The sequence below is a fragment of the Stegostoma tigrinum genome, chromosome 14 (genome assembly GCF_030684315.1).
Source record: "Stegostoma tigrinum isolate sSteTig4 chromosome 14, sSteTig4.hap1, whole genome shotgun sequence".
In the NCBI taxonomy this organism is placed as follows: Eukaryota; Metazoa; Chordata; class Chondrichthyes; order Orectolobiformes; family Stegostomatidae; genus Stegostoma; species Stegostoma tigrinum.
The window spans coordinates 12,369,292-12,396,643 of NC_081367.1; the positions used below are offsets into that span (position 1 = coordinate 12,369,292).

The 27,352-nt window shown below is 39.5% G+C and overlaps 1 protein-coding gene across 7 annotated transcripts in view; it reads left to right on the plus strand.

Moving 5' to 3' along the window:
- The window catches only part of amer3 (APC membrane recruitment protein 3), a 123,455-nt gene extending 96,231 nt beyond the window's left edge, over positions 1–27,224 (plus strand). For 6 of the 7 annotated variants that reach the window (XM_048542516.2, XM_048542512.2, XM_048542518.2 and 3 more), the window contains exon 3: positions 17,586–27,224. In XM_048542516.2, coding sequence (XP_048398473.2) covers positions 17,586–17,648 — 63 coding nt within the window. In that variant the 3' untranslated portion in view covers positions 17,649–27,224. The remainder of the gene's footprint in view (positions 1–17,585) is intronic. The other variant, XR_007248682.2, reaches the window with a different exon arrangement.
- Positions 27,225–27,352: the final 128 nt, after the last annotated feature.

A 27,352-nucleotide genomic window follows, 5' to 3' on the forward strand; every position in this document is an offset into this window, starting at 1 on the left:
CAGCAGGCCAAGCAGCATCAGAGGAGCAGGAAGGCTGACGTTTCGGGCCTAGACCCTTCTTCATTTTCTGAAGAAGAGTCTAAGCCCAAAACGTCAGCCTTCCTGCTCCTCTGATGCTGCTTGGCCTGCTGTGTTCTTCCAGCTCTACACCTTGTCATCTAAGGCAAGAGTGGTATTGTGCAAACGATGCAAATGCCCCTGTCTTCAAGGTACAATGCTTTTCTATTTATCAGAATGTTAATTTTTATAAAGTGTTCCAGTCTGCAATCTTCAAACATTACACAACCAAATCATAACCCTTATTAAATCTCACTTGCTGTCTCATCCTCTGAATCTGGAACCACCTTTAATTGATTCCAGAGTTATCATAAAGAATAAAATCTGGAAGCCTGTTCATATACTGAACACCCTTTGTTTGAAGAACTTGTTGATCTCTATGTTGAATTTACTTTGACTTGTCCTGTTTTCACATTTTTCGTGAGTTATGATTAATTTATTGCCACATCTGGAAAGATACAGTGAAAAGTTGCTGTTGCCTCAAACTGACACCAATATTTAAGATTTATCTTTGCCATACCCTTTACAATGAGACAAACCTTTGTAAGTGTACCTTGTAGACATTGCCTTTGGAGGCTGGAAGGCTCACCAGTCTTCTTTCATAGCACAGCTTTGAATCTTCTGAATATTCAAAGTATGGTCTGAAACTGACACCATACATTTTGATCACCATTATCTAAAACAATCTTTTTTTGTGATTTTAGCTATGTTGAGTGTCAAGTGATCTGAGAGTCCCAAGCTTCTTCTAATTTCATCCTTCGCTATTTTGACACCATTCAAAAGCATGTGACATCTTTTTTTTTCTTCCTACAAGCAGTATTTCTCACCGACTCATGTTAAATTTTTACCTGCTATTGTTCCAATGCTTGCATATTTTGCGCAATTCACTGATTTCTCCATTGCCTCTTCTGATCCAAAGCCTCATACTAATACGACCAGCATGTTTGACTAATTTGCATGGCATCTGTGAATCCAAGTCATAAATTAGAAATGGCACCAATTAGATGTCTCTACCTCTACATGTTACATTTTGTATCTGAACATTCAGAAGAATGTTTTTGTTTTTATTAGGAGCATAAATCCTTCAGTTATAAGGATTAATATTGGAGATTGGGTGGAACTTAATCAGATATCTTACAATCTTAATGGGAAATGGGCAGTTTAGACTGTGGTGTTAATAGTGACAGATGACTCATTGTATCCTATTAGTATTTTTTAAAATATCTAATTTAACACGTACCTGTATGCAATAAGCTAATTTCAAGACAAGTGCTTCTTCTTGTTAAGACTCAATTGTGGTTCATAAAACCATAAGAAATAGGAACAGGATTAATCCATTCAGCCCCTCATGCCATTCAATAGCACAAAAACAGAAGTTGCTGGAAAAGCTCAGCAGGTCTGGTAGCATCCTGTTAAGGAAAAAAAAACAGTTAATGTTTCGAGTTCTATGAGCCTCCTCAGTCCTCATTCAATAGGATAGTACCAGATGCCTCACTCTTGCTCTCCACTTTCCTGCCCTTTCCCTATAACCCCTGATTAGTTCAAGGATCTGTCAATTTCAGCCTTAACAGAACTGTTGCCCCCGTCGCCCAAATCTCTCTGCGATAAGGAGTTCTAAAGACTTTCAGCACGCAGTGAAGAAATTCGTCCTCATCTCAGTTTTAGATTGGCGTCCCTTAATTCTGAGATGATCCTATCCTCTACCACTGTTAATCAGAAAGAGCATTGTACCCAGTCTGGAAAGAAGGACTGGTGGCACCATGTTACCCCAACCATTTGATGGTAGTGGTTGGTTCCACAGCAAGTACAATGCTGAAAATGATTGAGACCATCTTGACTGTTTCTTTTATGTAAATATGTTGTAATCATATACATTTGTCTTTAATCTGAACTCTCAGTAGCAGGGTTACTAAACATGTTTGTGTAAAGTAGCAGGGCTGCTGAGATTTATTTGAATCAGTCCATCTTTAGAACACAACAATTATCGTTACCATAGGCTACAACACTCAGAGCAGCTGTTAGAAACAAAACTGATTTTAACAGCTGCTGAACAGATTTTGGCTAAAGAACTGATAGAGGTGAATACTGCTGCATTATAGTTGCAGTTATTTTGCTCTTTCATACCGGAAATTAATTCAGTGTAATACAATGAAGTTGGCATCTTTTCACTGCAAAAATAACGCAGGCTGAATTTTACCAGAAATTTGGTGGGTTTCAGAAAGGGTTGCTCTGCATGATTCCTCATGAGTGTTTTTCACCATATCCTCTACTGCTTGCCTCATTGGTTAGGAACCACTCCTCTAGAGCGCCCTGTTCGTGGGATCTTCCCTCTTGTCAGAGGTGTCAGTATTTGTCACTGATGGGGCCTCGAGATTCCTGGCAACAGTGCTAAGTTTAAGTGCAGTCTTGCATTGGACCACCAACTGCAAAGCAGTAGTTGCCCTGCACAATGTGAGTGGAAACAAAAATAATGCTCCTAAGAGCACAGATGGAGCATGCCTGATACGTCATTGCAAAAAAAAAGCACGATCACATATTTTTTGTTATTTTAGAACCGAGCTACGCAGTTTAGAATTCCCTCATCATAGAACTGGGGGGGAGGTATCCTTTCCACAGTGGTCAGTGCAGCCTAACGTCTCATCATTCAATGTTAGGGCATCACATACTGGAAAGCATTGGCACGGTTGAATATGTTCATTTTTTTTCCTCCAGCAACAGCAAAAGTGAAGAAAAAAACAAACAAACAAAAAGCTGTGTTTGCTTCTGAAGGAGCGACTTGCCTTTTCAGTATCAATAAATTTACAACCACTATCCCCTAGTTTGCATCTAATGATACCCAGTGTTCTGTTTGGCTTGTTGCGCCTGATGTTGCAATGCTCAGTCACACAGAGTTGATGGTCTTCCTTCTCAACATTCTTATCCTCCTCCTTGGAAGACTGCTGCTCCTCTCACAGCTCTCCAGAGTCCATCACATCCCTCTGTTGCCTGTTGCAGCTTTGCATAGCACAGCATGCTAGGATTAATTGGCGTAGTCCTTCTGGGCTATACTGCAAGGCCTTCCTTTAGGCCAATCAAAGCACTGGAATCTCATCTTCAGTGGATCTATCATCTGCTCCACCATGGCCCTGGCTGAAGAATGCATTGTATCTACACTTGGCCTCAGTTGGGGATTGCATAATGGAGTCATCAGTCATGGCTGTCTCCCAGCAACAATGAAGCAGGAACAGAGAGTTCTCAAGGATATATCATGCCATTATCTAGAGTACCTTGAACCAATTATCACAGATGACTTGTTAAGTGATGGAATGGGACTCATTTTTAAAGATGATGTATACTGTACTATAATATGGTGCTGTCAAAGTGATGCATACAGTCTATATTGCTCTGAGCTTAGGAGAAGTCGTCTGTGTTGGTAGAGCTTATTGCCTGGATTACAGCAGTGACTTCATCACAGGATAACAAGATAAAGTGATATGATCTGGCACAAATTGTATCAGTTACAACCTTAATGCATTTGTGGTTGAAGATTGAGAGATCCCATACAGGTCGTGAGTGGATCCTTGGAAGCAGACAGTTGCATAAAAAATTTAGCATAGTTGTCATATTGATGCCATTGGGATAGATTGTTCACTCACTCCCTCAGGTTGCAGATTTCACTGCAGCAGAAGGTTTCGGCCTCTGAAGGTGTTCTGGAACTTCCTTAGTCTGGACCAACAGTGCACTATGCTCATGAAAATGGCGTTGAAGACAACTGACCTTGAGCCATCTGAACTTCCTGTGCGTCCTGAGAGGCAGTTTAACTGGGCACTCCTCATGTAGAGGATGTTTAGTATTTGCTGGCGGTTGCTGGTGGCAGTAGGCTCACTCATACATCTGGAGCCCATGTTGCTTTGCACTTTTGTTGCATCACTGCATCAGTGATAATAACCCCTGCTATGGCTGGATCCGTTGGTCATGCTTGGAATAAAAGCGAATAATTTCTTAATAATGTGAGCAGTCAGCATTCACATCACTCTGATGGCTTGCGATACTTCTCCATACCGGGAATACAGAATTCTACAAGGAGGGCTATAGAATGTCTCCACAAGGGCATAAGGATGCAATTTCAATTGATATAGATCATGTAAATATGACAGGGGATCGTATTGCACTATGATTATGACAGATTAGTGCCAACCCGAACATCACCCAAGAAAGACAGCCTGGCACACAAAAGCACATAGGTGAATATGTACAGTTCAAGGTGAGAGGGATTCAACTCCATGCTTCTGTGTAGCCATTGAGATCTCGGATTGTTTTTGTGAATTGAGACCTACAGTTACCACTATTAAGGTCTCCTCTATTCCTGTTGCACAACGATGAGTATCTTCAAATTGCAATGATCAATTAACCTGTCAAGATTGTGTGTGACCACAATTTCTATCCCACACACAGTTGGGCATGGCATGCATTTCTCAAGCATGCCCTGATTATAGATGGCTTTGACTTGTAGTGTGAAAGCACTTGATGCGCTTGATGAAATTGACTTATGGGAAGGTTTCACACTCACAGGTAGACCCTATGTGCTCAGACAGCAAAAAGAAACACTTGATCTGCCCACTCTGGCTGTATTTGCAGTCATTTTTCATTTCCAGTGAACATTTATGATTCACGTGGGAATGAAGGGCAACATCTGTTGTGCTTGGCACAGTAAGAAACAGGGCTGGCCTAGTGATCAAGGGGGTCCCCTCAAAACTTCATTTTCCTATCTTCCTTGGACTCCCTAATGTTATCAAGCCCATCAGGACTGACTTTCCACATATTTCCACCCAACTCTTCCATTTATGGCTTCATCTTCCCTGAGCATCAATTCTATAGTGTAGTTGAGGGGAGCAGGGAATTTGTCTTGTGGTAGTGTGGTAGTGTCCCTTCCTCTGGCTCAAGAGACTGAGTTCAAGTCCCACTTGGTCCAGATCTGAACAGGGTGATCAGAAATGTCTATGAGTAGGAGAAGTGAGACAATAGTGCACTGGAGAACATTGGTTATGGGAAGTATCATCATTGGCTAGAGCCGCTGTGACCTCCACAGGGTTAGAGTGCAGCACAGTGAGTGGCACGATGATACTCGGGACAAAGTGAGTGAGCACTAAGAAAGGAATGGAGGACCCCTGAGATGTATACTGGTTGAATCCAGGAAATGGCTGCCTGTCCAAAGTGTCCTGGTAGCAGCATTACAAAGAAATGTGATGGGCCATTCTACGTGTAGCATTGAAGTGCAGTTTCGATGTGCCAGGAGGTTGCAAAGAGGCTGGTAAGTGTCAGATATCAATCTTCGTAGGCCAGGATTGTCGGCAACCACTGCCCTTAGGATGTGTCCTGAGATGCTGGGATCTGCTGTCCACAACAGAGGATTGGACAAGTAAATGGCCAATTGGAGTTGCCAGGTACCCCCCCTCACATTTTTATGTAGGGTATTGTCACCATCTAGCTTCTATCAGGTGAGTTGGAAACTGCATGTCAACAAGGCTAGGCTAGGTTCTAGAGACCTTCTAATACAAGCAAATTGATGCAAATAGGCCTTTTATTGTTCACGACTGAGATTCTCGTCTCACAGTTCAAACCTAGGTCAGAGGTTCAGACTTTATTTTCTGTATCAAGAATCTCAGTCCTACGGATCTCACCAAATTTTTACAACTTACTCATCAATGCCCATATTATTCAGGGACTGGGAAGATTCCACCCCATGAGCTAAAGGCATTTCTGTGGGTTAATGGCCTAAAACATCCATTGACAGAAAATGCTGATTTAAGTTTTAAAATGCATAAAATGTTTACCCATGCTTGGAGTCTACAGCTCGGAAACACTCATTTGACCTGACCTTTGGTCTAAACCAGAGTTTATACTCCAAAACAATGTCTCCTTTCACTCTATCTTTTTGCACCTTGGCACCCATCATATCCCACTGTCCCATACTCCTCTTCCCTCACACACGTGTTCTGAGGCTCCGTTTAAATGCATTAATACTACTTGCTTTACTTACTTACGTAGCACCTATATATATTCACATCCTTGCCATTTCAGCATTTACTCTTTGCCTTGTTGCTATGTTTTAAATTTTTTGATGCTCTCCAATATGTCCATTTTCTCTTCTTTTTCTCCGTTACATGACTGCTTGCTTGAATTACTTAGATGTCTGCAGCAAAATAGTAAATTGCTTTGGTGTTTAACTCTGTTTGTTATAGGAAACTGTGAAAATAATTATGTATATATTTACTAACAAGATGGCTAAGAATAAGGAAGCTCATTAAGTTGAACATAACTTATCCATCCATAAAAACCTACAAGTTCCTCTTCTTCAGACTGCAACTTGTTTTTTTTTACCTTCACAGCTTTACTCTGAATTCCATTCCGATCAATTGCTCCTTAAACATTGTCCAAAAGTTGGTCTTAAGTTTATCTTTTCACCGTTGAATCTGTGCTGTCTCGTCCTAGTCATGATTTCCCATGAAGTATGTTTTCCTTATCCTCTTTAATATCAGATACATTTGTATGAGGTTCTTGCACTGATGTTGCTTCCTTTTAAGGTTGAGGGGCCCAAGATTCTCCTTTTTATCTTAAGAACTCAGTTTGAAATGCTATATTGCTCAATGATATGACTTTCTCAGTTATGTCCTTTCAAGACACCTCCTCATAACTCAGTCTTCTGGGATTAGGCATCAGTGTGGAGGCTTGAATCTGAACTGTTTCCAGCCTGAATATTCATTTGGGATGTCAATGACAGGCAGAACATATTCATTCTAAATCCATGCCAACTGTTGATGACTCAGCTACCATTGCAATTCTCAAGTGTTAAATTGTGCATTAAAGAATAGCTATAACAGAGAAGAAAGAAGTAGAAAAAAAAATACCGAGCTTTATCTCATTGTTTGGACAGCCCCACTGTATAACCATTAACTTACTCTTGAATATCACCTTGTGCACGACAATAAGCCACAAATGGCAAATTAGCTAATAGTCAGATCATCGGTTTCTGATCAACTTAATTGAGGATGGAATGCTGATTGTGGCACCAGGAAATGTCTCTCCCTGTCCTCAAGTGGTGTGTGACATGTTTGTTGTCCATTTGAGCTGGGAGTTAAAATCCTATTTTGGTTTCCCCTTAATTGGTGTTGTTGGACTCCAGCAAGGAACTCTCATGACTGTAACAGTCGTAATGAGGTCAGAATATTTCCAGTCAGGAGTTGAGTGCAGCATCATCCGACAGCAAGGATCACTCAGCAGGTAGCTGGTCTTCGAAGGAGGAGTTTCTGTTGCTTGTGACAAAAATAGAACCCAGCTGGATGTCTTTAATTTCCTGGCCCACCAGCTGTGATATTCTGTAACTCGCTTTTTAAGCCCTTCAAGTCGAACAACATGGCGAATAATGAAGCTTTGAGTCTTCAATTGAAGGAAAATTAATACTTAATTTTGGAACATGTTTAAAATGACCAACAATCCCGGTCCCTGGGTTTGATCATTGGGAAAATGTGATGGCATGGTTACCTTGTTTGACAGAATAATTGATGCCAATTCTTAGAACAGAATAGTCAGTAACAAATAACAATAATTGTAAATAATGCTTTTTTTGTTATATAATTTCTATCCAGAATTCCTTCCCTACATTTAAATAAATGATGTGTCATTATAGTTTTGTCTCTAATTAGGATCATCTCCATTTATGTTTGATGCTGCAATTGCCAATCAAAGAATTTTACAGCAGTTGCGTTTAAATAAATTCAGTGGGACTCACCAGTCAGCTTGAAGGGCCCCGGTGATCTGTTTCCCCTTCACTGTGGTTCAAAGCAGGAGTTTTGTAGGGCAGACATTTACCACCCTCCAAGTGGGAGTTGTTTAAGGGAGACCGATAAAATAATGGGGGGATCTCTATCGGGAGTCCCAGCTCCATGATACAGCCTTGTCAGTGGGCCATTTTCGTAGTGGCGGGGAGAATGATAATTGGCCACACGCAGCTAAGGAGATGAAATGTTTGCTGGTATGATCGCTGGAATACGATCACTTTTTGAGATTTAGGAACTCACATGCCACTACCGCAGTTATGCTAGAATCGGGTGACATGATTTTTCAGATTATGAGAGTATTCCATCCCTGCAACAAAACAAAAGTGGTAGCAAGAGCAATTTACTAATCATAGCAGCCCTGCTGCTGTCTAATGTTGTGAGGAGTGTTAGTTACCTGGAGATGGGACTACTACCCCTCTCTGTATTGAAGCACCTCACAATGGAACGTTTAGAGTAGAGCAGGGTGAAGGGAGGGTAGTTTCTGATCTGAAATGTTTTGTCTCCAACCTGTGTACCTGTTGTAAGGAACATGTTTTGTACATTTTAAGACCTCTACAACGGTATTGAGTGGAATGTGCTGTTAGCAAGTTTAATTTTATTGTAAATAGTGTAAAATTCAAGTTGAAATATTTTGCAACACATTTTGATCAAATACAATATTTTTTGAAAAATATTGGTCCCTCTCTCAGGCAGAATTTCAGAGGGCTGTCAATATCACCCTTTCGCTGTGCACACAAACGTGGTACCCTTCTGATAATGTTTTCCGTAGTTAATTTTGGTGAAAAGCAGAAAATAAAGACAAAACAATTGAAACTTCCACAGTCCTTAACACTGTTTACCACAATCAGAGTGGTAAAGATGTGGACAAGCACTGGCACAGTAAAAATATTCTTTGGATGATTTGGAAAACAGCTTACAAAAATGGCAGTGTTGCTTCGTAGGTTTTTTCCCAGCGTGTGGACCATGAATAGTCTTTGCAGGAGATGAGCGTGGAGTGTGGCAGCCTCACAGCAGCAGCTCCGCGGACTTTAAGCGACAGCAGTGTTGCCAAATCCAATAGCTTCGCCAGTTTTCTGTCTTTCTCAAATGCTTCTCAGTTGAGACAACCTTTGATTATTTGTGCTTTGATTTTCTCTTCTATATTTTTAGTAACACCAAAGATTGCAAGTTGCTTCATTTGCATGCCCTATGGATCAATTGTTTCATTTGCTTCTTGTTTAGTGCACAGGAAGGCAATTAATTTGCATGTAGCAGGTTTTTTGGGCATGAAGTAGGACAGGAGTGCACTTTTGGCTAACTCATATTTATTTTACTGAGGTATAATTTTCTCCAAAAAAAAATTCCAGTTCTCGATACTGGAAAAGAAAAACTTGTTACAGTTTGGCACGAGTGATTGAAAAATCTTTTGATTTTCCTTTGAAACATCACAGGCACTTCTGCCAATGTGGGAATACAGACAATTACTGTCAATGTTCATCAAAATATAACAGATTTGGTATTGATAATGCCATATTGGTTAGTAATGCAGTAATAGTGTCTGATCAAAGTCCAATAATGTGTTCCTTCCAGTGAAAGCAACCTATCTGTAATGATCTGAGAAAAGTCTTTATTTGGTTGGGCAAAGCATTTCTGTGTGTGCGTGTATGTGTGTGTTTCTAAATATCTCTAACACAATGTTCACAATTCCCCTAAATCCCCAACTTAAAATGCGGTCTCAAGAAAATTGACAAATACCTTCCTAAAATTGAACATGTTGAGAGCAACATTTTACATTTGTACCATTATATCATCACTGTGAAGCTCTTGGGAAGAGACAGTAGGATTTACCAAGGAGAATTCTAATTCAGAACCGTACATGTTATTAAATATGGATTCCCTTATTCGCCATATAGCTTCCCACTGCTGGTCCATGCTTATGGTAGCCTTGAGGGGACAAAATGTTCAAAGCAATATTCAATACATTGGAGAATCAGAAATTCAATGAGGGGCAACTGGAATTGTATAAAGGCATGTGCCATTAGTCTCACGTAGTAACACACTGATGAGGACAAATACCCTGCATGTCCTGATCCAGGAATGCTTCACCTGGGCACAGCAGACCCTCCAATGGATAGCCAGTTCATTTTTTTCCGAGAGTTCAATGTCAATCCATGATACTAATGAGCTTAAAGTGCACATGATGCAGCATGTCTTGTTGGAAGACTGTGGAGCTGCATTGTGTAACTTCCAAACATGCCTGTCAAATCAGCCGGAAGGGCTGTTGATATCATGCCTGGTAATGAACATGTTCACGGACCACATGATATGATATGTCCAGGATAGCACCCTTCCTGGTATGGGCGTCACGTGGCCCATGGTGGAATTGGTCAAAGCCCAAAAGCATACCGTTCTGAATACTGGGTTGCATTTCTAGTTCTAAAATAGCTTTGTGATCATTGTTGTTTTCAGGAACTTGGCTCGAGTTCTTAATTGGATGTGAAGTGTTTTGGGATATCATACATTAATGACATATAAGATGCAAGGTTTTTTCTTTTGATTTCTTTTCCATGAACAGAATCATGTCATTTGATGAATATCTATTGGTATGTTTTCACTTTCATTCATTTTAATGATAAACAGATGTGAGCAGGAAGAGCACAGCAAGATCCCAAAAATAACAATGAAATAGTGGCCAGTAAAATTGTAGTTGTTTGTTGAAGGATTAATGTCAAATTGGACAATGTGAGAATTCCCTCAGAAAAATCTGAACATAAACGCCATGTTGTTTTTATTTTATCAAATGATATTTGACAGACAAGTGGTGAGGTCAATAGCTAGAGTGTATGTTAAAGACCCCTCGCATTCTTGCTTTTGTAAATCTTAAATTACACTGTTGATAAGCTTTTTAATATTTTATAACTAAAGCAACCATGTTATTAATAACAAACTGACTCTTGGAAATGATTCAGGAAGGTTTTTGTAAGAGTAGAGCTCCTTGTTAGGATGCCATAGAAACTTGTAAGTTCATCTCAACATTGGGCATTAGTTGACCATCTTCAGTTTTTGACAACACCTGCAATAATGAATGCTTTTGTAACATTACACTGAAATATCAGTCTGAATTTGATAGTTTCCCAGCTGTCCAATCTTATATCTTATGGCACTCGGTAACTGTTGTTTGAGGGTTTTTTTAAAAAGTCCCTCATGGGGTGTGGACGTTGCTGGCTGGGCAATAAATGATGGCCAGAACCATCCAAACCTTCACCTTATACAACATTCCAGTCCTCCTTCCATGAAAAATAACCTTCTGATTCAGGAAGTGATGCAATCACAAACTACACAGGCTTTAAATAGCCCTACCCTTGTACTTGCAAGTGCAAGAGTCTATTGTCGAAGGCAACAGAATCCATTCTTCTGCCATGCATGGGCTTGTAATCTTGTCCACCATAATTGTAGCTAATTATCAGTTCGATCTCACAGAGAAATGTTCTTCCAACATGTTCGAACAAGGAGACAAGGCTTGACTTGAGGCAGGCAGATAACATCAGCCTCTGAATGGTGATGTACATAAGATTGCGGATTAGTTAAGGCAGCTTTGCTTTGAATACCTTGGTGATAATCTCAAGTATGACAACTATGATTCTAGGCTTGATGGAATCAGATCTAAAATGTTGAGGCAAATGCAAGGCTAACAGGATAAATGCTGACAGCTTTAAGTGGAATTTAATTGTATAAACACTAATAGAATTTTCTTTGACAGACGAGAGGGAAGAGTGATGACTCGCTGTAAATCAAAAGCTACAGGTGTCCTTGCTTCCACAATACTTAAACGAGTGATACCACCTAGAGCTTTGTGTTTGTGAAGAAAAATAGACTGTTGACAAGTTTTTCTGGTGTTCTACAAATAAAGCAACCACGTTCTTAATATCAAACTGACTAACAGGAATGCTGATGATGCTGTCAGAGCTCAGCTATATTCTGTTGTTTTGCTATTTATTTATACCAAGCTTCATTCACTCATCATCTGTGAGCCCATTGGCTTTTGATCCAGAATACAACAACATTAAACTTCTCATGTTTGTTTTCAAATCCCTCCCTGATCTTGCTGCACCCTATCCCTCTAGAGTCCTGCAGCACCACTAACCTCTGTGTTTTTGCAAATGTTAGTTAGGCACCATGATTTTAATTGATCCGCTCTTGCATTTTTAGCCATCTAGGTCTAAAGTTCTGGCTTTCCCTTCTTTAATTTCTCTTCCTCTCAAACTCCCTCCTTCTTTAAAGTATTTCTTAAAAATTACCTCTTTGACAAAACATTTTATCATCCCCACTGATGTTTTATGTAACTTTGTCACATTTTGTTTTATAACATTTTTAGATATGTTATTATAGTGTAATATATCTTTTAAATTGCATACACTCAATAAGACAAAAAAGCAAGGAAGTAGAGGACAGTATACGAGACAAATTAAACAGTTATGAATGCAAACACATCAAAAGTATCCCTGCAAACATTTGAGTGAGAATGTAACAAGATAATGTAACAAGTCTCACACCTTCCTGCCTTTTACATACATAAACAAATGGATAGGTCTTTAAACTAAATAGTGGGGAGGGCAGGAAGCTCCTGGTCAGTTATCGAAGAAGTTAAAGGGAAGGAGGGCTCTGCAGATGTTATTAGCATTTCCAGCACAAATAATAGGACATGGAATGTCTACAGTATGACAGATCCCTGACCCTTTGCGTACTCTAACTTCAGGCACAGTGGATAAGAGTCCATTTATGAGAAAGGGTGGTCAATGCAGGACAGAGGATGTTGTACATAAATTATGCAGCATACCACAGGTTGAAATTGACAAGCACGATGTTGTGGGCATCACAGAGATATGGCTGGAAGAGGATCTGGGCTGGGAACTAAATATCCAAAGATTTGTATCCTCTTAAAAGGTCAGACAGATGGCCAGAGAGGATGGGTTTGCCTTGTACGTAAGACAGGAAACTAAATCAATAGCAAGAAGTGATGTAGGGTCAGAGGGCATAGAATCTGTGTGTGTAGACGAGGAACACCAAAGGAAAAAAAAATCCTGATGGGAGTTTTGTGTAGGCCTCCGAGCAGCAGCCAGGATGTGGGCAGAAAATAAATTGGGAGATATGAATGGCACTATTACAATAGTCGTGGGGACTTCAAAAAACATCTGGATTGTGAAACTCAGGTTGGTAGTGGATCCCAAGAAAAGTAATTCATGGAATGTCTACAATATGATTTATTTGGAGCAGCTTGTGGGAGAGCCCACTAGTGAACTGGCAATTCTAGATTTAGTGGTGTGTGATGAGGCAGGCTTCGTTATGGAGCTAAGGTGAAAAAACCCCTTGGGGGGATGACTATAATATGATAAATTTCACCCTACAGTTTGAAAGATAGAAGGTGGAATCAGATGTAATGATATTACAATTGAGTAAAGGTCACTACAAAGACACAAAACTATCAGAAATAGGAGCAGAATTAGGCCATTCAGCTGATTGAGTCTGCTCCACCATACCATCATGGTTGATATGTTTCTCACCCTCATTCGCCTGCCTTGCTCTGTAACCCAGATCCCCTTACTAATCAAGAGCCTATCTGTGTCTTTAATACACTCAATGAATTCCTACCTCACACTTTCCCACATTGTATTCCGTCTTCTTTGCCCACTCTCCAAGCCCGTCCAAGTCCTCCTGCAGCTCCCGTGAGGGCATTGTTTCTAAATTTGCAGATGCCACAAGGGTAAGTAAGTGTTGTGGTTGCAGCAGAAGGACTTGGACAGGCTAAGGAGTGCAGGCAAAACAGTGGCTGATGGAATATAAGTGTAAGTGTGAGGTTATACACTTTATTAGGAAGTATAGACGCATGGGCTATTTTCTAATTGGGGAAAGGCTTCAAAATCTGAAGCACTAGGAGCCCTAGCTCAGGATTCTCTTAAAATTAACACGCAGATTCAATTGGCAGCTTGGAAGGCAATTGCAATTTTGAGAGGGTTAGAATGTAAGAGCAAAGATGAACTGCTGAGCCAGAAAAGGCTTTGGTCAGATTGCATTTGGAATATTGTGAGCAGTTTTGGGCCCTGTATCTAAGAAAGGATGTACTGGCATTGGAGGGGTTCTAGAAGAAGTTCACAGAAATGAAGGGCTTGCCATATGAGGAACATTTCAGAACTCTTGGTCTGGACTCGATGGAGTTTAGAAGGATGAGGGGGATCCCATTGAAACTTACAAAATACTGAGAGATCTGGATAGAGTGAACGTGGAGAAGATGTTTCCACTAGTCAGAGAGACTGGGAACTGAGGTCACAGCCTCAGAATGAAAGGACACCCCTTGGAACTGAGATGAGGAGGAGTTTCTTCAGCCAGAGGACAGTGAATCTACAAAGTTGTGACCTTTACAGCCTTCTGTGTGGGCCAAGTTATTGAGTGTCTTTAACACAGAGGTGGGTAGGTTCTTGATTAGTATGGAGATCAAATATTATGTGGAATGGCAGGCGAATTGCATTGAGAAACAAAGCAGCCATGATCAAATGACAAAGCAGATTCAATGGACTCAATGGCCTAATCCTGCTCCCAAATCTTTATTCTTTCAAGGCCATCATGTAAAAATCTTGAAACTTGATTTGTAACAGCACTGTGGGTGTAGCTACACCACACAGAATATTGTGGTTCAAGAAGCCAGTTCACTACCGTCTTTGAAATAAAGTGGGAATGGGCAATAAATGCTGGTCTTGCAAATATCACTTGGGTCCTATGAATAATTGAATAAAAGAGAAAATCCCCACAAAGTACAAACGGCTAGATATCTGACAAAGAAGCAAAAGAATGGTGCAAATGTTCAGCCAAAAAAGATGTATGCTGTATTTTGGCCCTTTTTTACCTTTAATTAAGTGTTCACAGTTGAATTGTTAATCTGCTGTTCTCACCAAAGATGCCACCTGATCTAAAAAGACCAAAAGAACTGTGGATGCTGTAGATCAGGAAACAGAACAGAAATTGCTGGAAAAGTTCAGCAAGTCTGACAGCATCTGTGAAGGAAAATACAGAGTTAACGTTTCGGGTCCGGTGACTCTTCAGCACATGGTGGCCTTGAAAGAATAAGATATCGGGGCAGAATTAGGCCATTCAGTCCATTGAACTTCTGAGGAAGGGTCTCCGGACCCAAAATGTTGATGCTATCTGATCTGTTGAGCATCATATCATTTTAAGAGATTATGCAAATAATGTATCAATGTAATCTGGGAACCATGTGACCAGTGATGTGAAATGCATTTGTTACTACAAAGTGAATATATCAGAAAAATATAAATATTTATTAATTCTCATCTTTGCATAAAGTGAACACATTTATAATCTACCAATACTTGTCTGATTGAGTTTCTGTGAGGAAATCTGAACTGCAACAGTATGTTTTCATGAGAAGCAGGGGGCTTATGTGATACCTTCCATGCAAGCTTATTGAAGGTACAAGAAAATGTATGGTCAATAGGAAAGTATTAGAACAGTGAGGCTGGTGTCCATTTAAAAGAAAGATGGATCCAATAATTCACCTGTTATTCTTAGTTGAACAAATATCAGCTCACCGATCACCAATTCAGCCCGCTCTGCTTGCACCTGCTACTGGAACAAGGAAGATGACTGTTCAGGGTCTGCATGAAATACATTAGTCAGCAACAGCGCAATCTGTTCACTGCTATTAGCGTGCCTTAAAAATCTTAACTAAACTTTTGAAATAGTTTTATTGCAAGACTACTTGAAGAAACACTTTAGCAACAGGGTGCAAATTACTCTTGTAATTTAATTTAAGACCATTTTTAAAACATATTAAAGACTATAACAATTACTTTGTTGAATATGTGGAGAAAGTGAAATGCACTTTAATAGATGGCCTAACTGACTTGTGAGAAAGGGGCTCCTTATATACACATAACAAAACCTGAGAAAGGTTGAGTGTTATCTGGTCTAATCCACTCAACCAATGTTGAATATGAATAAACAGTACATTCCCTTAACTGAACACTCAAATTCTTCCCAGTGATTAACAATCTCGCAATTTGAGGCCTTAGTTCAGTTTTGCTCTTACATTTAAGGATGACATTCATCCCCATAATGAAATTAAGACTCTTCTTGACTCCTCTCTGTCTGATACTGTACTTATAACTATCCATCATTCTAAGTATAAACTGCTTTCTGTTTTATATACAAGTCATTTCAAGTGTATATCATATTATTGCTGTGGATTGCTCATTATAATGGAATGACGTTTCATTGCTGGGATCTTAGTTAAATGTACAAATCTGAGAAATGGATTCTTTATCTATTTGTCTGAAAGTCTTTTACATGAAATGAGTTGGGCAGTCTCAGTCTAGATCCTACTAAGAAGAACATACTTTAGAAAACTCTCTCTATTTTATCACCTTTTGACAGAGCATACCATGTGATTGTTTCAGAAACAGAAAATTACCACCATAACGGCACAAATGTCTTGAAGTTTCACTGGTGAATTTTGTTGCAGTAAAATACAGAAAGTTTTACCATTCTTCAGAACTAATACTTAAACCTTGAAAATTACAAGATTGACAAGAAGCAAAACAGAAGCACTCAGTACACAATGCTTTGCAAAACAAAGAAATATTTTTGAAGTGTAAACTTTTTTTTATTTTGCAGGTAAATACAGTGGCCAATTTTCACAAGTAAAAGTCTCATGAGCAACAATGAAATAATGACTAGATAATGTACTTCTATTGTTGAAATACCTTGTTCTGTGAATTCAACCATTAGATCTTGTGTGTTCATCTGACAGAGTTTGTACCCTTCAATCACCCCCATCCAAAAAATGACAGTGATCCTTCAGTACAACACTGGATTGTCAATCTAGATTAATGTTTTCAAATCTGCGAGGTAGGGCTTTAACTCATAGTCTTCAGGCTGAAATATGACAGTGTTCCCATTTATTCAAAGCTAATAAGTAAAAAAAGCAACAGGAAAATAAATGCTTATGTTGTGAGTGATTAGGATTGAGGATGTTCTGCCTTGGTGGAAGCAAATCCAATCAAGTCTTCCAAAAGAGAACTGAGCAATTATCTTAAAAGAAAAAAAAATGCAAGGCTACAGGGAAAAGTCAGGGCAATAGGACTGACAAATTGCTTTGGCAGAGAGCCTGCATGGATTCAATGGGATGAATGGTGTCTTCCTAAGATTCATTGATTCTCACTCAAAAGGTGGCACTGATCATTATCCAGTAACCAATGTCTTTAGGTAAAAGTCAAATATCAGATACAATAATCACTTATTTCAGTTAACAAAAACAAAACCTTTGGATTTATGTTACATTTAAAACTGTATAAAATAATCTTGTTCACAATAAATATCACTTTTTACATTTCCCAAGCATCACTTTTCTGCAATAAACACGGATCCTTTCAATTAAGTCATGGTTTTTTAAACAATTTCAGCTATGCATTAATTCTGCTCTCCTTCATGTGCGCTTTGTTTGAAGTCAATACCTTCTCTGCCAGTGCTTCATTCTAAGCTGTTTTCTCTTGTCAGTTTTAGTGAGTGGTGATTTACCGTTGCCTTTCATTATGTACTATTCTCTTTCTTGAGCTTGGGTACTCGTTGTATTTGACACTATAGCAAGGTTTTCCAATGGCTCCTGCAGGATTTATGCTCTTAGTGAAATGACTGACACCATCACTTTCTTGTCTGTTGCAGATGAATCTCCAAGCTTCACACACTACCAACATGGGAAGTGACAGGACCAGCACTCATCACTGACCTACAAAAGACAAAGACAGCAAGTGATTGTACTGTGCTGCGGTGGAAAAAAAAGTAATAACTACTTTTGTCCCATTTCAAAATCAGTCCCAGTCTTTGGCCTTTCAGCTGAACATAGTTGGGAGTCCTCCATATGTTCTAGGCAAGCTACTGCACGAAAGCCGCATATCTGGAATGATCACCATAGCATCTGGCTGTGGCTGAGAATAACAACAGCTATTATTAAATGCATAAGTTGACTGGAAGGACCTCGCTTCAACTCCTGGCAATTTATACAGAGAGGGAGAGGGAGACTCCTTTTTCACTCTGTGCCACAGTTATGCTCGAAATGACTGGTCAGCAATTGAGGTTGTATTTTAGATAGCGTTGTTCAAATATTCTGGGAATCTTCTAATGGGAGTTAATTATGCTGTGCATTCACAATGCAAATCGGAGAACCAGTTCCCCAGTAAATGGGATATAACAATTGAATACTCATTTGATTCCATTTATTGGCTGTATTTGCACAGTGGTTGCTATACCTGAAGGCACAGAATTTAATATAAAACATTCCACATGTCTGTCACTCATTTAATTTGTTCTGTAAGTGATTTGCTGGTTGCCATAAATGCTCAACCAAGTCCTAAAATTCTCCAGCATCTGCAGTTCCTATTAGCTCTGTACCCTGAAGTAAAAGTACATCCAAACCTTCATTCATCTGTAAACAAGGTTGGAGGCCGTCCATAATGTTGGCAAATTACCTTTTGCACCCCTGAAACTCGGAGGAAAGGAATCCATTCATGTATTTCTGTGCACTATTGAAATCTTGGTTTGTTTTTACTAGCATTACAGTTGGATTGTCAGTATTTTCTGGAAATGGAGATGACAGAACAATATTGGCTTTTAAAATTAGAACATCAGTATTTTGTGGAGATAGAGATGACAGTTCAATCATGCACAGTGTGCTTGTCATCGTGATATTCTGCAATCATGACTCAGTCCAGCCATTTGAGCTTGTCTTAACACACAATTACATCATGGGTGATCTATACCTCTACTCCCAGTGTTTCTCCTGATAATTTTAACTCTCAAAATCATCTAACTTGAACATTTCATTGGCATAACATCCAGGGTCTTTTGGGATGAGAGTTCATGTTTGAGTGGAAAATAAAACATTCCTGATTTCACTCCTGAATTTTTTTAGTCATAATCAAATCCTGCAACATCCATGAAAAGCCTCATTTCCTTGTGCCCTTCCCCTTCCCCTCCTCCATTTCTAAAGGGTCCAGATCCGAAACCTTAGCTTTCCTGCTCCTCCGATGCTACCTGGCCTGCTGTGTTCATCTAGCTCTACAACAGTGTGGATACAATAGATCAAATGTCCTCCTTCCACAGTGCAACATATCTGAGAGTCGGTGATGACCAGATGATCGTATTCAGTGATATAACTGAGGGATAAAGATTCTGAGACATCAGGGATATCTGTTGTTAACTGTATCAATACTGTTTCCTCCTCTGTCCTTAAATTGGAAAACTTATTCAACTTTATTTAACCTTATCAATAAGGTGCTGGAGCAGGGCTCTTGATCTGAAGCTCATCTGCTCTGACTGCTTTTCTTCTTTTTTATTTTCTTTTCCCCCTCCTTTCTTGGTTTTTTTCCCTTTGTCTACACCTTTACTTACCTCTTGTTGGACCTTGGGCAGACCCAGTGTGCGGAACTTGGGTGGACCCAACGCAGTGGAGTATGGGCCCTTGCTTATTTTTCTGGGTGAGCACATGCACTGGATTTGGAATTGGTGGCTCCTACATTGGCAAGGTAGGTTCGGCAATGATAGATGGCGCCTGAGGATCAGCACCTTCAATGTTGGTGGGATCTGGGGTAAACAGTGGCAAAGTGGTGGCAGAGGATGGCATTGCAGGCATCATTGATGGTGATAAGCTGACTTAGGACTGATGGGCTCTATTTAAGCTGTATCTTTCTTTTGTTTCCTTTCCTTATTCTTAAATTATTCAAAGTGGCACCAAATCATGACGACCAATGAAAGGTTTTCACTGTCTTTAATTATATTCTTACTATTAAATGCACATGACAGTAAATCATTCATCCATTCAATTTCTTCCCTTCCCTTCTCACCATCACATGGTCTATCAGAAATACATCCCTAACTTTCCTTATTTATCTGAGTCCATTCCTGGGTATAAGGCTATCAATATTCAGTTTCTTCCACAGTTAATTTTATGACACTGTTTCAAATGCTGCACCCAGTAAGGATCCTACTCCTTTCTCTTCAGTTCCTCCATTTCCTTGTCATCTTTCTGACAATGCAAAATTCTATATCATCACTAACATAAAAGGAAAATATTGCGGGTGCTGGTTGTCTGAAATAACAGGACAAACTATTGGAAAACACAGCAGGTCAGGCAGCATCTATGGCAAGAGAGACAGAATTACTATTTGGAGCTGATGGCTCTTATTCAGAGCTGGTTTTGAAGTTCCAAAAAAGGATTATCTCAAAATATTAACTGTTTCTCCCTCCATGGATGCTGCAAGATGCGTTGAGTTTTTCTAGCAATTTCTGTTTTTGCTTTTATACAAAAATCTCTGACGTGTCCCTAATTTTCCACAACTGAGAATTCTTCCATTATCATGGCTAACATGGGCCTTGACTAACTCTGACCTATCTCCTGTACTTCTGCTCTCAAGCTTCCCCCTTCCCGTCACAATCAAGATAATATCCCATTGGCTGTTAACTTCCATTTCACCGTCTGTACTCAAAAAATCATTTTGTGTCTTTTTGCCACTTCCAGCATGATGCCACTATTAAACACATCTTCCACCATCTCCAATCCCTTGTTGGCATTTTAAAGGGGCCATTCCTTCCACAACACTGTGGTCCACGCCTCTGATTCCCCTAACACCTAGCTGCGTTTCATGAGATGAAAGTAGGTATAATATTTATCCTTTTACTTCCTCTCTCTCTCCTCTGCATGCCCACCCACTGCCCCCACCACCCCCAAAAGGGCTCAAGTACTCTTTCCAGGTAAAGCAGTGATTTACATGTGCCTCTCCACTGTTCACAATGTGATCTGCTCTGCAGTGTGGAGACCAAATACACAAGTGGGTGTTTGCTTTGCAGAGGATCTCCACTCAGTGTGCAAGCTGAGCTTTCCTTGGTGTGTCATTTTAAGTCTCTGCATTGCTCACATGATGACTTCTCTATCTTAGGCCTGCTGCTCCCAGTTAGCAATGGTGACTATTGAGTGGACACTGTGGCCAGGATGTGAATGATTTTCCCCCCCAAACGATTTTCACTGCCCTGATTGGCCATGGAGTTCAGCGCTCCAATCCGCTGGCTGGGGACTTCATTAAATGTGATCAAAATGGAGGGCGTACTTTGAACACGTGCTGTGGCAAACAGTCCTACGATCAGTTCTGAGACTTGACTAGATAGCGAGGCAGGGGGGCTCCAAAAAGTCCTCATGACCATAATGAAGAAAACCATTTGCTCCCCCTCCCAACCTACCATGTGTAGCCTGACAACTTACCTAACATCTCTCCACCCACTCAACAACTCCCCCCTGCATTCCTACCCACTCTCAACCCAAATTTTAAAAATTAAAATAGGGTCACGGTCAGAAAAAGTTTGGGAACTACTGGTCTTTTGCATGCCTTCTGATTCTGCCACTTGCCTCAAAAGATGTTGATCAGATGACCTTGATCAGGCTAATGGGGAGGAGTGACAGATGGAGTTTAATTTAGATAAATGTGAGGTGTTGCATTTTGGTGAGGGAAGTCAGGGCAGGACTTGTACAGTTAATGTTAGGGCCCTGGAGGGTGTTGCTGAACAAAGAGACTTAGGGGTACAGGTTCATAATTCATTGAAAGTGGAGTCACAGGTAGACAGGGTTGTGAAGATGGCACTTGGTATGCTTGCCTTCATTGGTCAGTGCGTTGAGTGTAGGAGTTGAGAGTTCATGTTGTGGTTGTACAGGACAGTGGTTAGGTCACTCTTAGAATACTGCAGTCAGTTCTGGTCTCCCTGCTGTAGGGAAGATGTTGTTAAAAGTGAAAGAGTTCAGAAAAGCTTTACAAGGATGTCGCTGGGATTGGAGTGGTTGAGCTATTGGAAGGTTTTGATTTGAGGGTTGGGAGGCTGAATGGGCTGGGGTTTCTTTTTCCTGGAGTGTTGGAGGCTGAGGGGTGATGCTATACAGGTTTATAAAATCAAGAAGGGCATAGATAGGGTAATTAGTCAAGGTATTTTTCCCAGGATGGGAGAGTCGAAAACTAAAAGGCATAGGTTTAAGGTGAATGAGTAAAGATTTTACAGGGACCTGAGGGGCAATGTTTCCAAGCAGAGGGTGGTGCATGTATGGAATGAGCTGCTGGAGGAGGTGGAGGAGGTGCGTACAAATGTAACATTTAAAAGCATCTGGATGCATATATGAATAGGAAGGATATGGCCAAATGCTGGCAGCTTGGTATGTCCGGTGGGCACTAATGAGTTGGACTGAAGTGTCTGCTTCTATGCTGTATGACTCGATGTTGCAGGATTAACTGCTGCCACCTTTATGTAAATGGGCCCATTAAAAGGTCCATTTTGATAAAAGCATGCCTGGATTAAGATGTCCTTAGAATTGCACAATTGGTCAGAACCAGCATGAGCCTGTCCAAATCCAGCAAATTTATGAACAGAAATTGCTGGAAAATCTCAAGCAATTCTGAAGAAAGGGCATTGGACCTGAAATGTTATTTATGACTTCTTTCCACAGTTGCTGCCAGACCTGCTGAGCTTTTCCCACAATTTCTGTTTTTGTTTCAGATTTCCAGCATCCGCAGTTGTTTTGGTTATTTTTGTCCAGCAAACTGTATGTGTCATAATCTTCCTCTTTCATGGGTGAACATATTGGCAGCATGCCTGGGCAAGGCTCTGTGAACATCAGGCAAACTTGTTTTCAAGAGAATGGCACTGAAGTTATTACATTCACTAAATGAGCAGATAGGGCATCTCATCTGAAAGATGACACCTCTTAAGGTCAAGCTTTCCCCCAGTTATAACAGGGTATTATATTAGGGAAGCTCTTCTGAGTGCCCCTTGTCAATATTTGTCCCTGACCCATAAAAACAGACTATCTAGTTATTATTGTATACAGTTGTTTGTGAGACACTACTGTGTGCAAAGTAGCTGTGTCTTCACCACATAATAACAGCGACCACACTTTCGTGTACTTCATTGGATTAAATCTTTACGACATCTTGAGGATTTGAAAGCCAACATGTAAATGTAAGTATTTGTTCTACTGTTGGGAAGAGGTAGAAATATTGAAATGCAATTTAGAAACTGTACACATCACTGTTTCAAATCAAATAGGACCTTTCAGAGAAGTCTTGCTTGTGGAAGGGAAGATATTAACGTTATGAAAGTAAAAAGCAAACAACTTTCAATCCTTAATGTGGGGCATATTTATAAATATTTGTTGAGAGTAACTAACTGCTGCATAAAATACTTTGTAGGTTTAGTTGTAATACAAAAAAAACGAAACTGTACTGTTACATCCTCTTCACAACAGACTTCGTGAAGATACTGCCCAAAGGATTAAACCTGAAAGGCGTGCTCCTGACATAGACCAACACCTAACAAGAGAACTTGCAACAGAATCAGCTCCATGCATTTTGACATACATACCCTTTGAGCAACTCTTCCAGAAGTCCACCTTAGGAGTTCATCAGCACCTTACTTGCTGCTTGGTGCACAGGGTCCTTATCAAAATTTCATGAGTTAACACGCTGTTGCCATAAACTATTACGTTTAGTTTAAGATCATCGACCCCAGAAAAGAGTAAAATTTCAAAATAATCGTTTGGTAACGAGGTGGAGTTGAAGGGAGCCATCCTGGACCATGAAGGGTAAGACAGCAAATGCAGCAATAAAACATGTGCTGGTTTTCAGCAAATGCCACTGAGTTAGCTCTTTGACAAGCCATCCAAACCTAAAAAGTGACTGTCTCCAGCTGATAGGTATAAAATCGTCCTGCCTCACTCGTGGCATTGAAATTAAACTTCACATTAAGAAAAAACAATTGGAATTTTGAAATACATAGAGACATTTGCTTAAGATATTCGAAATACTCACACTTTCATTTTACTATTCCATTTCTGCTTTATTATTTTACTATTTTCTCACTTGCTTAATTGCCCTTTCTCCCACTTGTCTTCCCTGCCTCTTCCCTCCCATGACTGTTTCTCTTCTCATGTTCTTTTTCCTGTCTCTTCTCATCTTGAACAACAACAGCAATTTAGATTTATATAGTGCCTTGAACTTAAATCATCCTAAGCAGCATTATAAGGCAAAGTTTGATATTGAACAACAGAATGTTTTGAGGACAGAAGACCAAAATACCATTCAAAGAGCTAAGCTTTAAAGAGTGCCTTAACAGGGGTGGAGAGGCAATGAGATACAGAGAGGAAATTCCAGAGCTTGGGGCCTAGGCATCTGAAGACCATCAATGATCGTGTGGTTAAAATCAGGGATGTTTTATTCTCATTGCTTTTCAGTCACTCTTTTCTCACTGTCTTCGCTCGTTTCACTCACTCTAGACTGGAGATTATCTTTTTCTGTCACGTGAAGTTTTAGATGGAGTTTATATTCTGACCTGAGCACACAGACAATTAGCACAATTAGAGGGTGCAACAGAGAAAAATATGTTTGCAAATTAAAGTGAGTTCTTTTCCGCAGTCAGATCTATTCCACAGCTACATCTGCTGGAAATTAAACCCTCCAAACAATATGATTAACCTTCTGGAAAATATCCATGTGGTTTCCTTGAAAAATATAATTGAAACACTGCAGAATCATCTCATTTTGATTTTTAGAAAAGCCCACAAATAAAGACATTTATATGCGCAAAGTAAACATCCCACTCTAAATAACAAACATGGTATAGCACTGCAATGTGGAGCTAAGTGGAGGAATAAAACATAACACTTAACAGCTTTTATCAAATCACATGGATGATTGCCTGTGTTGAAATGAGAAGTGTTGGATGGGCAGACTACATGGGATGATTTTTGACAGCATATCACAACACTGGCCTTAGGATGCTTGCTACTTAGACACAGCTTAATCACTTTTTGTCCAATCTTTTGCAGTGAAAAGCAGTACGTCATCTCAAACTGATTCAGCCAGCCAGCAGCAGTAAGTTTCTCCTTTGCTGCCTTTGAATGACTGAAACAGGGGATTAATTAAAGAATTAACTGCTGCAATGTCATAGCAGAGTATCATCCAATAGTACTGGACTATCTGCAGCACGGCATCATAATAGTCACCACAGATAATTTTTATGTTGGTTTTGAATGCTGTGTTCGAAGATTTAAATTTTTAAAAATTACAGAAGAATAGTGAAAGATGCATTGTCACACAATAATGACACAGTGGTGACTAATTATTGCCTGTAACATCAGGCTGAAGTTTTGACATTAGATAGTGGATGGTAAAAAGAAAGTCCCAGTGTACAGACTTTCACATGTACAACACCTTTCATGGATAACATTACAAGTTATCGTAACCATGAAATTTATTGAGACTAAACTATCAGGGCTGTAGAACAACACCCCCCCAATCTCTCTAATAATTTGAATGAGTGTACACAAAGGACTTCATTGCAGTTCCAATTGAGAATAGATTTAAATAGCATTGTTTTTGATTATTCAGTTAATTTAATTGCTTGCAAGTTTAATGTCATTTTATTTATTTGCACACTCATTTCAAATGAACTGCAATATTTTGTAAATCAGAATAGCACCAGATCAACATGATAGTCATGTTATGAACTTTGTAATGCTTTTTTGTTCCAATTCCCAATTGCTGAAAATGGGATCCAGACCTTCTCTTGGAAATTGACTTGCAAGGTGTTCTTATTCCAAGATAGATACGTCCTCTGTAAGTGGTTGTGTACAGTATATTGATGTTCTGCACAGCATTTGATATATATTCATTGTCTAAAATTGAGACCAAAGCCAGAAATAATTTTATGTATTTTATTATTATTGTGAAATGCACAGCTTGGGAAATGACCATCAGCAGAGGGGGAATCATGCAACAACCAGTTCAGAGCAGGGGCAGGATAGACAGAGCCAATTCAAACTTATTTCATTACAGGGTCTTGATTTTCACCAGGGTGAGAATGAAATGCTGTTGTTGGATATTCCAGGTGGCAAGAAGATAGGGCCCTCTTGTATATTAAAAGTGTGACTTATCTTCAAAGCACCTAGTCTGATATCAAAACCCCAAAAAGTTTTTGCATGCAACCATTGAAGGTTAATAATTTCAAACAGTAACAGCGTCTGATATTGCCATTCCCAATTTGGGCACATTGCTCTGGCCTGTAAGACTGTAACTTAAGGGCAATCTTTAAATCCGGGGTGTGGAGAGTATTTGTATAACACTGCGACAGCAGTTGAAATACTGCTTGACAGCAACAGCTTCACCACAGAATACTGTTAACTTTGGTTTTTATTGATTGTTGATTCTGTTAATTTTGATTTTCTTTTAATATTTAACTTCAAAACTGTGATTTTTGCAGCTGACTTTTCAATCCACAGATGAATAATATCATACTGGTTATGTGTTTTATTTAAAGTACATTCAACAGATAAATGATCACTAATTGGGTAGAGCACCTCGTTGGTAGCAGGAGTGCTCTTAGGTAAGGTAAATGACACATGTGCAGCGTAGGACGCTCCTCTGAGGTGCACTAAGAACTATATTTAGTAATAGTGGTAGCTCTATTCTATACTGACTTGGTTTATTACCTGCAATGTGGAGATCAAGAGATGAGAAAGGAAGCAAACATTCCCTATATTGATGAGCAAGCATGTAACAAAAAATGGAAAAATTAGTTCACAGAAAAGAACAGAGAACTGCTGCTGACTTGTGACTAATATTCTACACATTTTAAAGCGTATTACTCTGAGGGATAGAGATGTCACTATTTCACATCTGAACATTAGTACTGGCAAAAATATAAACCCATGCTCTATTTCATGGCAAGCACTATAGCAACAAATTCATTTGGCTCATCCAGTTCATCCTTCCAAAAGAAACTACAATTGTTGTGCTGTGTAGTATTGCAGAGGTTAATTCTGATTATTTGGAAAATCATGTTCAGTTTATTCTAATTTGCTTTATTATAAAGCAGGTATATTTTTCACACATAAGCTTTTAATAACCATAGAGTCTTAATTTTGGGAAATTATTTCAGTTTGATGCAACTTTACAAACTCTCCCCCTCAGATTTAGTATTGTTTGATCTACCAGATGCTGTTACCTACATCACTGTAAATCTGAATTGGTCATTCCCATTACTGTACCATATATCACAATTCTAGCGATTGTAGAGTGATCAAGCTTTACGTCTGTAAATTTAATGAGTAGTTTCTGTACAGTAATTGGATGTCTTAGTAACTAAATATTTCAGATTTTTATTGTAACTTTGTCAAAATGGTAGATCCTTTTTCGCAAGTTTTACTGAAATGTAGTTATTTGGAATAATTTTAATATACATTTTTAAGTAATGAAAGTTGATTTATTTATGTAACTGGAGAATGTGTTTGTATAACTTGTTTTAGAATACTGTAGAATAAACAGTAAATGTAACTGATGTCTTGTTTTTGTATCAGACTGCTATGGAAACCGGAATGATGAGCCACGCAAAGATCTGCCCAC